The sequence below is a fragment of the Podarcis erhardii genome (assembly GCF_964252035.2).
Source record: "Podarcis erhardii genome assembly, chromosome: 3".
Classification (NCBI taxonomy): domain Eukaryota; kingdom Metazoa; phylum Chordata; class Lepidosauria; order Squamata; family Lacertidae; genus Podarcis; species Podarcis erhardii.
The window spans coordinates 94,740,535-94,754,426 of NC_138507.1; the positions used below are offsets into that span (position 1 = coordinate 94,740,535).

The 13,892-nt window shown below is 41.1% G+C and overlaps 1 protein-coding gene across 1 annotated transcript in view; it reads left to right on the top strand.

The window, feature by feature from the left end:
• Positions 1–4,175: 4,175 nt before the first annotated feature.
• The window catches only part of RAB3GAP2 (RAB3 GTPase activating non-catalytic protein subunit 2), a 50,959-nt gene continuing 41,242 nt past the window's right edge, over positions 4,176–13,892 (top strand). The window contains exons 1-3 of the mRNA XM_081857773.1: positions 4,176–4,441; positions 12,738–12,802; positions 13,300–13,426. Of these exons, the coding sequence (XP_081713899.1) occupies positions 4,315–4,441; positions 12,738–12,802; positions 13,300–13,426 (319 nt within the window). The 5' untranslated portion in view covers positions 4,176–4,314. The remainder of the gene's footprint in view (positions 4,442–12,737; positions 12,803–13,299; positions 13,427–13,892) is intronic.

The window sequence follows — 13,892 nt, forward strand, 5'->3', positions numbered from 1 at the left end:
GGCCTCTCTCAATCTCTCTCCCAGGGGCTGATGGGAGTTGTAGTAGTGAAAGACACCATACTGGTGGGGAAGGGAAGAAGTAGGTATCAATTTGACTGTCTGATTCAGACACCCAAAGGTCATAGGACCATCTCTGGGCCCAACTACACATGACACTAAATGACCCATTAGAAACTACACCAGTGTTTTGAAAGAGAGAGAGAGAGTGTGTGTGTGTGTGTGTGTGTGTGTGTGTGTGTATTTTCACAGGGACTGCTGTACATAGGGAGAAGGAGGTTTTATACTTCCCTACTCAGCTGTGATCCCAACTAAAATTGCTCCTACTACCATTAGCTACTATTAGCTTTGGTGGTATGGGGGAGGAGTAGGTCACCCTGATGCCATTGGAAGCCCTTGTCCCACCGCAAATAGAAGCAAAGGGCATCATTCTGATTTGGAGTGTGGTGGAGAACACATTGCCCATCTGCACCCCCTTCAAGGTTTTGGTTAAAGAAAAAAAAACTGCAAACAAGGTAGGAAGTGGTTTGGGTAGTTGCTGGGGAAATGGGCAAAAGTCCCCTCCCCCTCCTCTTTTATTAATGGATGCATCCCCTGGATCTAAAGCCAGCTGAGGCACCAACTGGATTCTACACATAACCACAATAAAACCAGCCATTTATAAAAAATTACAATAAATTAATTTTTCAGCCATGTTGTCCATCTCCCCTCGCCACCCCACTGAGAGTTTTGTTCCAAGAGCTTAGTTAGGATGCTCTTGTAAAGCTTAGAATTTTTTGGGAGGGGAGATTTCCCACCTAGTATTAGACCATTTAAAATTAATTGCACTTGATGGTTGATCTGTTCAGTTCAACTCTAACTTTAAATGAATAAGAATCCTCTAGGTTTTCCCATGAATTCTGGTGCTTGTGGTATCTCTTAGAAAGGGAAAGAATGATAGCCCTAACAGCTGCTGATGTAAATTACTTTGTGTTCCTAAAATGAAACATTTATCTTCCAAAAATGTTGCATTTTACTTTTTCTCTTTTTTAAAAAAAGTGAAGTTTTCAGAGCACTTTAAAAATTAGCTTTAGTGAATTTCCCATTTTAGAAATGTTGGGCTCTTGGTTGCTTAGCAACAGCAGGTCTCTGTACAACCAGGCAAGCATGTAAATCTGGCCTTGAAAGGTGAGGTGGGGGGAAAAGATGGATCAACTCCCTTTAGGCCTTAAAATTGCATAAGCCCCTTGTGAAAGTCATGAATGTTTTAAAAAGACAGGGCAGCCTTTCTGAAACACATCTTGGACCATTTTATTGTTTATCACATTATCGTTCAGTTAAAAAAATAAAGCTTTGAGCAAGTAATCCTGGCGTTTGCCTCAGAAATAACCTTGGAGTTTTGGATAAAACTAACATACATTGATAACACACATTTGAGTCAAATGTAAATGCAAAACTTAGCCTGGCATTATGGGCACAAACCTCTGGCTATGCACTCCCTTCTCCCCCTTCCAACAAGGTCGTGAGGAAGAGATTGGAAGCTTTTGCCTCTATTTTAAATTAACCATGCTTTATTGTTACACCCAAACACCAAATCGTGGTTAGTCTTAACTATGGTTGGGAACCTTCTTTCTAAGTGCTTAGTTAAATTTGCATTTTGTACACACCAGGTCCATCATGCCTGCCTAAAGTTATTCATACTTGCTCATCTGGTGGACCTAAGATGTTTTTTCTAGATTGGTTCTCTGGAGTATATCTTAAACCAGATATCAAGACCTGTTGGAAATTTCAATTATCAAGATGTTAGGTAACATGTGCTGAAGTTCAGCTCTGCAGAGAAAGAGTAATTCATTTACTGAATTATTTATTTCCTTGTTTAATGCATTACTTAATATCTCAGTGCTTTGGTAAGTTCTGCATGCATAACAGAATCCAAATGGGACATTACAGAATTTAACAGTGCTCATTACAATCTTTTCTCTATGAGATGAAGGCACAGACAAGTGTCACTAAAAAGGGCAGCTATTGGCAGCCCTCCAGAGCCCTGTTGCATATGCATAAATCTTAGATAAGTGAAACAGACCAAGATAATGGAACAAAGGAAATTGAATGATGCTCCATTGATTTGTATGGCATGAGGGGAAAGGAGATGCAATCAGGAAAACGGAAGGGGCTTCTGTTGACAGTCTGAAGTTGAAGTTCAATACCCACTTATCTAGGAGAAAGCCACACTCAACTCTATGAATCTTACATTTGAATAGCACTGCACTCACTGTCAGACTGCAATCCTTTGAACATTTTCTTGGGTATAAGCCAGCTGAACACAATGGGACTTACTTCCTACTAATATTATTTATTTTATTTATTACATAAAATTTATAGAGCGCTTAAGTGTAAAAAACCTTGAAGTGGTTTAGAAAAAAACATTTGAACAATAAAATAAAGAAAAATCCACATTAAAACATACACAAGTTAAAATACTAAATCAGATTAAAATTATCTCAACTTACTGTGCATCTGGGCTTGTTTCAACAATGATGTTTTCAGCAAGGGCTGAAATATGCATAGGAATGTGCAGATTGTGCGGGGGGGGGGGGGAGTTTCCCTTTACTGCTCTTCCCTTTACTGTTCTTCTATATGTTTAATCATTTGAGGTTGATGCTTTCCACAAACATGCCCAAAGCAGATATTAAGTTCACTGATCTGTATTTTTCTGGTTTTGTCTTTATAAGCTGATGTTACATTGGCTACTTTCAAACACTCTGGCAAAGAAGCAAATTTTAGTGAAAAATTGCATATTTGTGTTAGAAAACAAAACAATTCAGGACGTGTTTTTATTTTTTAAAAAAACTATTTTAGGTGTACCAGCTAGACCTGGGGAGCTGTTGCATTTTTAATTTGTCAATCTTACCGCACACAAGCCCACCCCAAACCAGGTACAGTAGTGGTGCTGATCCTTTACAGAGAATTCCCATATGAACAGTATAACCAAGGGCAGTGCTGTGGAACGGGAGGGTTGGGTGGGGCTGCTGGGACAATCGCCACCAGCGCTTTTTCTGGGGGCTACGTGGCTCCTGATGCCCTCCCCTAGCCAGCCCTTTGCAAGGCCGCTTGGGGAGGGTGGTACGGTGGCCATGCGCCTTTCAACCCCAGCCTCACCAGCAAATGGGAGGCTGGGATCCAGGGGTGCATAACTGTTGTGTGCTTGTGCCAGCCTCCCCAGGTCCCAGCTTTGTGAGGCAGCAACAATGTTTGGGTCACCACCGTTATCTTCTTCAATGGGGTTGTTCTGCCACATTGATCACCATATTATAATTTTTAAAAATCAAGGTCCGTATAGTTAAAGCTAGGGTTTTCCCAGTAGTGATATATGGAAGTGAGAGCTGGCTGATCGCCGAAGAATTGATGCTTTTGAATTCTGGTGCTGGAGGAGACTCTTGAGAGTCCCATGGACTGCAAGAAGATCAAACGTATCCATTCTGAAGGAAATCAGCCCTGAGTGCTCACTGGAAGGACAGATCCTGAAGCTGAGGCTCCAATACTTTGGCCACCTCATGAGAAGAGAAGACTCCCTGGAAAAGACCCTGATGTTGGGAAAGATGGAGGGCACAAGAAGAAGGGGACGACAGAGGACGAGATGGTTGGACAGTGTTCTCCAAGCTACCAACATGAGTTTGACCAAACTGCGGGAGGCAGTGGAAGACAGGAGTGCCTGGCGTGCTCTGGTCCAGGGGGTCATGAAGAGTCGGAGACGACTAAACGACTAAACAACAACAAACCACCACATCTCAGGTTTTGCTGTACTGGATTATCTCCCATGTCAAAGCGGGATACAAAAATTCACCACGTGTGAATACAAATTTCCTATGCCTTCTAGTTTTTAAACTTTAAGCTTCATTAGTTCCATAGTAAATCCGCGCCTGGTGTCACTAAATCTTTTTTTTTTGAGGCTGAGTCGTCCTGAGTTCCAGAGCCTCTCTCCCGCCTAACCCGCTCTCTTAAAGGACTCCGCTTGCCCTCCACCGGCTTCTTTCTCCCACGTGACTAGCGAAGCGTCGCCTGACGTGAGGCCGGGATTCTCCGCCCCGTCGCCGCCGCCTCCTCTGAGAGCCACGTGACCCCAGAGCCGTCATTCAAGGTTCCGCTCTCCTCCCTTTCCTTGACTTCCCTCGTGCGCGTGCGCGGAACTGCAGGCTGAGGCGCCGACGGCTTCCGGGTTGTGTTGGCTGCCGAGCTCGCGAGCCAGCTCAGGCCGGGCGCCGGGGGGCGGGGGCGGCTGTCGCTTTTAGAGAAAAGGGTGGTCGCGGGCAGAGGGGAGAGAGCCCGCTTGGCGCCAACATGGCCTGCGCGCTCGTGCCTTTCTGCAGCTTCCAGGACCTGGAGTCGGCGCGGGATTTCCTGTGTTCGCACCTTCGCCAGGGGGGCGTCGGCGGTGGAGCGGGGGGCGCCAAGGAAAGCGGCGGAGGTGAGTGAGGGGACCGAGAGGGTGCTGGAAAGAATGCACTTCAGCAGCTCGACCGGTGCTGCAGCTGCCTGTTGTCCTCCTGTCAGTCATCGCTCAACTTTTCCATTATTGGACGATGGGACACCAAAAGGCAGAGGATGGCGGGGCGAGGGGTCGTCGCCCCATGCCCAAGGCACCTTTCACCACTCTGGCTTTGGGGGTTTTTTTTCCTTCCTCCCGTGGGCAAGGCCCAGGGACCCAGATCCTTCTGTGACGTTTACTTCGAAGTAGATCCCTTTAAGTAGAGCTCCTTCCGATGCTAATTGAAAGCCTTTTGCTTGCAGATCCTGGTACAGCTTCATGTTTCTCTGCTCTGTGAGTGTCCGTGAGAAGGGAATGACAGATGGGCTGTTCGTGGCAGCCTTGCATTTACACACTAGCCTAGTAGCCGGAGGCGAGTGGAGTAGTTCAGGGAAGGAGCGATGGCATGCTCTTGTCTCTCCACTGTTCCTAGCATAGAAATACAGCAGGCTGCTGCAGGAGAGGAGTTACCGTATTTTTCGCTCTATAACACGCACCCGACCATAACACACACATAGTTTTTAGAGGAGGAAAATCCGTAGGCATGCCACCTGTAGGCATTCCCTCCAGAACACGCACAGACATTTCCCCTTACTTTCTAGGAGGAAAAAAGTGAGTGTTATGGTGCAAAAAATACGGTATTTCTCTTCTTGTGCCAGCCGCTGGTACACAAGTAATATTACTTTGCAGGCAAGTAACTTTTTTTTTTAACCAACTTATTTACAAGGCTGACTTGTGGCACCTGTGAGTGCTGTAAGTAACGTGTGTGTGTATTACCTGTAATCTACCTCTTTCTACAGAGGGGACTAGGTGGGATCCTTTGCTCTGTGGTCTTACTGACTTGAAGTCCATGGGCTGTGGACTGACGATTCACTAGTTGGATTGACTTTTTGGGTGTGGTGGTGGTGGGTCATCACTCTGAACCAAAGTAAAAGTTACGGCAGAGTGGTTTCTCCATGTAACTTCTGGATGATTTGGGGATTCCTGCTGGGTTCTGCTAACAATGTCATAAGTCAAGTTTTGTGAATAAACTAGCCCAGGAGTAACTTGCCTTCATTTGTGATTGTCAAAGATGATGATGTCTGCTTATCCTGTGAAGGCCAAATGCTAAACGGATATGTTATGTGTTCTTGCATTATATTCCACATACCTAACTTGGACCTTATGTTTTAATATCCCTTTCATGAGGTTTTTGTTTTGTTTTGTTTTTTTAAAGTGCAGAATATTAGTGCAGCAAAGCAGTTATATTGGTACAAACAGCAGAAAATCTAGCAAAATGTGTCCGTTTCAGATTCAGAGGGCTCACAAGACACAATCTTACTTTTGCAATAACAAAACAAAATGGTACAATCCATGCACGCTTACTTGGAGGAAAGTTCTGCTGAATTCAGTGAGGCTGTTTCTTGCATATGTGAGTTTTAGGATTGTAGCTTTACTGTACATAGAAAACTAGATGTTGGGGGAAGGGTGCTCCTCCTAGCTTCTTTTTGACATACCAGTATTATTTCTCTGAATGCTGGGGATTTTTGTGGGATGAGCATTTAATCATGTGCACCCATTTACAATCTGAAGTTAACTGTAAATGTCTGTTGCCTTTATAAAAACATACCATAATAAGGTAATTGTTCTTTTCTTAAAAGAAGGGGTGAAGTTTTAGCAAAGATCTGATGTAATTCTGTTTGTTTAACAAAATTAATGCGCTGTACTGCTTGTTTGTAAATAGAACCTTTAAGTGATTTACTAAGCATTTTGTTAACTCTTGTTGTGGCAATTGACTTTTCTTGAAAGACACTTTGCCTTTCATCGTGGCTTGTAAAAAAGATAAATTGTTTTACAACAAAAACTCAAAATTACTAAGTCTGTCACTGAAGTTTGGGCTCAGTGGCGTTTACTATCCAAAATAGTCCCTTTCTCCTCTTGTCACTTGTATGTGCTATCAGTGTAATAGCCTTCTGATTGAATTGATTCAGCTATGTGCTTTATGGAATAAAAATATCTGTCCTATAGCATGAGGATTTTCATGGACGTACAGAGTAGGCAAAATATATTCTCATTGCTGCTGTCCACCCCCCCCCCCGATATTGAGAACTCAGCAGACCCACTCTGTCCTTATTTCTTGTGGCTTTCAGAGGAGACCTGGAAGTGCCATTCTTTAAGGTAGCTCCTGAGCAAAAATGACCTTACATAGCATCTCCTGAGTGTACACAACTTGGAAAAGTTTTCACTAAACAGTATGCCATCTGTGTTAGAAATGTAGCCAGAAAATTATATTCTCACTTTCACACCTTTTTGGAATAAGACAACAGGCGTCACAGTATTTTCTTGTGTTCCATTAAGTGCATTGCATAAACTATTTGTCTTATTAAAGTGAGCCATAGATGTAATTTACAGGGTATGTTTTGAATTTGGTACCTTGTGCAATAGAAATACAGTAATGCTTCTCTATAATGAGGAGCAGCTTTGGCCCAGAGAAATGATTGTGAACAACAGAACCACAATTAATTTTTCATATTATTTGTATGTCATAGAATCATAGAACCATTGAATTGTAGAGTTGGAAGGGAGCACGAGGATCATCTAGTCCAACCCCCTGCTATGCAGGAAATCAAAGCCCTGGAAGAGTTTTCATTAGCTTTTTAAGTGTGGCTTCCTTGTGCCAGAAGAGTTCTGCAAGAATGTCCCTAAATTTTGGGGTATTGGCAAGACAGGATAATTAAGATTTCCTGACAATGTTGTGCTTAATCTACATTATCCTTCATAATCCGTTAACTTTGTACATTTAAAAAATATTATGCCTGTGAAATGTTATAAAGAGCTTATAAATAAGAAGAGCTTTGGAACCTGATCTGTGGTTACTTCAGATTATTTACTCCGCATTTATCTTGTGAACCTCGCCGAGATCTTTTGATGAAGGGTAGTGTTTAAATCTAATCAATAATAATAATTTTAAAAAAATATTATTTAGGGTTATTACTGATCTTTTGTGGGCTTTGACAGAGGGAAGCGTATACATGCCCTTTAAAAATGTGTTGTGGGGGTTATTGGGTTGGTTTTGTTTCTATTTTGATTATGTATTTAGTGTTTTTATATTGTGATTTTATCCTGTGAATCTCCCTGAAACCTGTGGGTTTAGGGCGGTATATAAATTGAATAACTACCCCGCCCCCACTGATGCATTCTGCACTATTAAAAATGAAATTTATGTACCTTGAGGTGTAGAGAATTGCTAATATGACTGACAATGCAATCCCAAACAAATCTCACCTGGGAGTGTGACTTTCATGCTTAGGATAGCACAGATAATCTTCAATGCTAAACACAACCATAGTTCCATACATAGGATTCTCCTGCTTTTTGATGTGACTATGCTGTCTGAGTAGTGTCTTGTACCCAGGGATTAATTTTTTGCATTTTCTTGCATTTGCAACAAGCATGGGCCTTGATTTGAAAAGCTCCAATAAACCTGCATATTGGTGTAAGTCACCTATAGCCTAGAAGGAAAATAGAACAAGAAGTGTTTTGAAGACTTTCTTGCCTGGTCAAGTAAAGATAATTGTTTCTTGCCATGGACAAGTAGGTAACTATTTCCAAGTGAGGAGTTATGGTGGACTTAACTGGCAGAGGAAGTTCAGATGTGCATAGATTGGAATGGTTTGGGGAAGGTTTTTACTGAGGAAGAGAGTTGTCAGGAATAGCTTACGATGTCAGCATGTGCTTAAAATTTTCAGTTTGACCTGTCATAAGATTTAGAGCTGTAATAAAGAGACACCAACATAATAAAAGCAACCAAGCTATTAAATTAACTGTTTAATATTTCTCATTGTGCAGCAGACTCCATGCTAATTTTAATAAAAACTTGGCTGTATCGCTAAGAGGCTATTAGTGTCATGATGCCACAGAAAATCACCCCAGTTAAGATTATACCCGGGATAATTTGTGTAATTGGATTTTTCCAAATATGTACTGCATTTTAAAAAAGCAGTGCTTAAGAATAAGGGCTTGTTTAAATTTAACTTCCCTTGTTATTCTCTTCGTTTTGGTGGAGTTTAGGTGACCCAATTGGCTACCACAATGAGTTAATTAATGGTGGATTTATTGAATGTGTATTGATTTAAAATAAAATCATAGGGTGGAATCCAGTTGGTGCCTTGCATTTATGGAAAGTATTTCTGATTCTGAAGACACTTCTGTTAAGAAGACACTTCTCCCAGTACGTTTCCGAGCACAATATAAAGTATTGGTGTTGACCTTTAAAGCCCTAAATGGCCTCGGTCCTGTATACCTGAAGGAGCGTTTCCACCCTCATCGTTCAGGCCGGACACTGAGATCCAGCGCCAAGGGCCTTCTGACGGTTCCCTCATTGTGAGAAGTGAGGTTACAGTGAACCAGACAGAGGGCCTTCTCTGTAGTGGTGCCTGCATCCTTCAGATGTGAAGGAAATAAGCAGCTAACCTATCTTTAAAAGACATCTGAAGACATCCCTGTTTAGGGAAGTTTTTAATATTTAATGCTGTATTGTTTTTAATACTTGATTGGGAGCTGCCAGAGTGGCTGGGGAGACTCAGCCAGATGGGCGGGGTATAAATAAATTATTATTATTATTATTATTATTATTATTATTATTATTATTATTAAGATAAGAGGAGAAAAGAGTTTGTTCTTGTTCATCCTTCTCCCGGCAGCCCTGGCCCCTTGACATCTGCTCTGTTTCAGAGGGTTCCTCAACTCCCTGGAGCCACTCTTTGGTGCTGGAGCAGGAAGAAAAGGGGAATTGGCAGACATACCCTCCCCTCTTCCATCTGTGGAAGCATCCACTGGATTAAAAGACCTTCCCTGAGCTGAGCACAAGGGCACCAAAGGGATTTTCCCATAAAGATTATCTCGTACATTGGTCTTCAACTGGTAGGTTGTTACCCTCTACTGCAGGGGTCGGCAAACTTTTCTGCCGGCTGCGTCCCGGAAGTTAGTCTCTGCGTGGAGCTAAACCGGCACGGGAATTGACCGTGTGGGCGGCAAGGGCCGGGGGCCAGTTTAATGACCCCCTCAGGCCGTATCTGGCCTGTGGGCTGTAGTTTGCTGACCCCTGCTCTACTGGGCTATACCGCAATGACAGAACTTCCACTATACAGATATAGGGTCAAAGCTAAGAAAGGAGTTCCCAAGTGCAAGTTTGGGTTAAATGTGGGTTTGGCAGGCTTGAACACTGATCTATTTTATTTATTCATTTGAAGGTCTCTGGGCGGTTCACAGCATAAAAATGTAAGTTAAAAACACACAACACATAATAAAAACAAGAACAAAACAAACCAGTACCCCCCCTTGGATCACTTGTGGCTTTTTGGCAATTGTTTCTTTTTAAAAACCATATTGTCAGGAAAGCACTGTATAATGTATGGAATCGATATAAAGATTTGTTAGAGAGTAAAAACCCCAGGTGGTTGTCACCAATGGAAGCCAAGGCGGTAAAAAGACTGAACATGGACTCAGATTGGCCAAAATATTGTGAAATTATAGAATATGATGGTGAAAACCTGAAACTACAGAGCTTTGAGAAATTGAAACCTAAAGTCCGAGACTGGTTACATTATTACCAGATTAATGAAACCTTTAAGCAGGACAGGAAACTAGGATTTCAGAAGGAGAGGTCAAAGTTAGAAACAGAATTGCTAGAACCCAATACTAAGAATTTGTCTAGAATGTATAATTTGCTGCTAAAATGGAACACACAGGATGAAACGGTTAAATCAGCTATGATTAAGTGGGCACAAGATGTTGGTCATGATATTATGTTTGCTGACTGGGAGCAGTTATGGACCACAGGTATTAAATTTACGGCATGTAGTGCCTTGAAAGAGAATATAATGAAAATGATCTATAGGTGGTACATGACCCCAGTCAAGCTTGCAAAGATATATCATCTGCCCAATAACAACTGCTGGAAGTGTAATGAATGCGAAGGAACTTTTTATCATCTTTGGTGGACCTGCCCGAAGATTAAGGCCTACTGGGAAATGATCTATAATGAAATTAAGAAAATCCTTAAGTGGACATTTATAAAGAAACCAGAGGCTTTTCTCTTGGGCATGGTGGGCCAAATGGTTCCAAAGAAAGATAGAACATTCTTTATGTACGCAACAACAGCAGCAAGAATTCTTTTGGCGAAGTATTGGAAGACTAAAGAAGTACCTACTCTGGAAGAATGGCAGACCAAGGTGACTGAATTTATGGGATTGGCAGAGATGACCCGCAGAATCCGTGACCAGAAGAGAGAGACAGTGGAAGAAGACTGGAAAAAATTCAAAATCTATCTTAAAAATTGTTGTAAAATTTCGGAATGTTAAGATGTCAAGGGATTGGATATAAAGAATTACAGCTGTAAAAATTGAAATTTAAAAAAAAAAGCCTTAAAGAGAATTAAATATAAAAAGGGATGAAGGATTGCTAAAAAATTTTAAAATAAGGATGCAGTGAAGGGGAGGTTTGGGGAAGTCGTGTTATGTTTGTTTGTTTTTTTGTTTATGTTGTAAAATTAATAAAAATTATTTTTTTTAAAAAAATTGTTTCTTTTTAATAGCAATACTATGATTATTTATTTATTACTTCATTCAAGTATTTATGTACTTCCCTCTCACAAAACATTAGGGCAGGGTGCAGCAATATATAAAACCCTTTAGGAGCATTACAAAATTAACAGCATTTTCATTTTCCAGATGTAATGGTGAACATGCCTCTTCTAGAAGGCTTCAGAATGTATAGAACAAAGTATTTCACAGTTGCTTTCTAACAGTTACTGGCTTAACTTTGCATAGGATGAGCCCCTTATGATGCCCTTCTGTGCTTTTCATTCAGTTTCTCCCTATGACAAAGTGAAATATGTCTGCCATAGGGATTTCTAGCTTTGCTTTGTTAACTGCACGAACTCGAATATTTCTAAATTTGAGTTGGAGGTGGAAATGATTTATTCTGGTTGTTATGCACAAAGGTCGAGTGACTCACTTCTTCAGACTATGTGGAGACCTTTTCAGTTCAATAAATTGCTTTTCCGTGGGAGTTTTTATAAATAGCTGTGTGTGGGTAATGGCTTTAGCAGCAGTGGTTACTTCCAAAATGGTGTACATCAGTGCTGGCAGTAATAAACTTCTAATTAAAAGCAGTCCTGCTTAGACATTTTGGCTTTGGTATTCTAATGCCATCTTTCCCTGAGTGGAATCTATGTACCTGATCATAATACTTGGAAATGGGGCAGAGTAGTTTTGCTGTAGTCTAGCTGGCTTGATTTTGATGCTCTTTGTAGCCCTAGCAGCTATGCTGAACAAAATTGGCAGAAAGAAAAATATGCAATGAACTCGGCAAATATTGAAAACCGAGTGTTTTGTTCTAGTATTGCCTAGTCAATTGGTGGCCAAAAGCAGTAGATTCTATGGCTTTATAGTCAGTCCCTTTTGGCATACTGTGTTAATTGCCTAAAGAGGAGAAAAGGGAAACTGAGAAAGCCAGTTGCTTTTCAGTTTAAGTTGTGAAACACCCAGCTTCTTCAGTATGTAACAGAATTTACAAAGAAACGTCTATTTCTTCTTCGTTGTTTCATTTTCATGGTGATGTCAGGGACCACAGCAAAGTGCTCCTGTTCCTAGACAGGTGTATCAAAATACAGGACCTGTTTTAGTGAGCTATGCTAGACCAAAGATCTTATACTGCTTCTGTGAGATGATCAATATGTTTATAGAAAGAGGAAATATGTAGGTTGTGACATATAGTGCTTATAGCAGAGCTTATACAGAAGGCAGCATGGATTCTGGAGCGGACTTGCAAAACCTGGGAACGAGCAAGTTGAAGGCATCTCACCAGACATGTTTGATGAAGAAGTGGTTTGATTGATATCCTGTTTTTGTTGCCTGCCTGTTTCTACAAAACCGTTGATTGACAAATACTAGTCAAGCTACATTTGATTTGATGTGAGGCAAGTTGTGCAGGTCTGTGTGCCCAGTGATTGCTGGCTCAGACTTCTCTCCCTGGTCAGGTCTTTAGACTCTGCACCTTCTACCTCTGAGTTGTCTGCAGAGGTGGCTTTGCATGGATGCTTCAAAGGCTGTTATGGGTATTGTTTTATAAACCCCCTTACGATTATTTCTATATTTAAAATGAATAGTTAATCAAATGCTTTTCTAGGCATCAAAAAGCGATATATGGACCATGGTTATGATTTTGAAACTAAGCTAGAATTTTTCAATATTAGGTAAACCAGCAAACTGGGAAGAAGATGGTTGGGGAGCGTGGGATGAACCAGAAACACAAGGACCTGTAAGCCTCTCTGTTTGCTTTCATTACTAATTATGCCTTCTGTAGCTGTGCACTCTTTGTTCCTTGGAATAATATGAATAATCCATTGAGTAACTCTGTTAACTGTTTTCAGTAATTAAACTTTTAAGGTTCAATTCACCCATCCAACTTACAGGTTGATGATCATACAGTGTTTCTTCCTGTTATGAGTACATCCTACCTTATTTTATTCAAATATTTGTAACATGCCTTTGCACAAATGACACCTTAAAGTTGCTAAGAAATTTAACTACAATCAGCAAAATGAAAATAGCTTTTACTTTGACAGCCACCGCACAGTGAAAAAATCAAGTGCTTTCACTGTCCTACAAAATTTGCAATTACATGGAAATAGGCTTATTTACATTTTCCCTAAATGCTGCTATCTTTTGTGTGAGTGAGTGTGGACATATATGTTTCTTTAAAACAGTATATATGTTGCCCAGAAAATTAATAGCTTTAAAAATCACTGTATACAGGAGGAGGAGGAAGAATCAACTTCTAAGACTCAGGCAAATTCCTGGCTTCAGGACTGTGTCTTATCCCTGTCGCCAACAAATGATCTCATGGCAATAGCTCGTGAGCAGAAAGCTGTGTTTTTTGTGCGTAAGTATATCACAGACTTTTAATTTGTTCCCATTTCCCCTGGAGTTCTGTTTGTTTATTTAAAGTGTATTTACCCCACTCTTCAGCTAAAAAAGGCTCCTGCAGCAGCTTGCAAAGATCAGTAATATGGTAACCCCTGTCCCCAGGCTTCCAATCTAAAAGACATGGCACTAAAGGAAAATGGGTTTGGGAGGGAGGAGGTAGAAAGGAAACTTGTTTTTCATTACAAAGTGCAGCAGATAATAAAGCAGAACCATGGGCTTGACTAAGCACAATGAATGGTAGTCACCAGATTTTCCTTATTCAACAAGAAAGCTATAGGAGCAAGATACTGTTCTACAATTGCTGTGGTCCTGTCACTAAGGGGGTGGCTACAGGACAATTGCAGCAAATAACATTGCTTCTGCAAAAGCACATATTAGGAATACTTATTCTTCACATTCTTCCCCACCTTTTATTGATACAG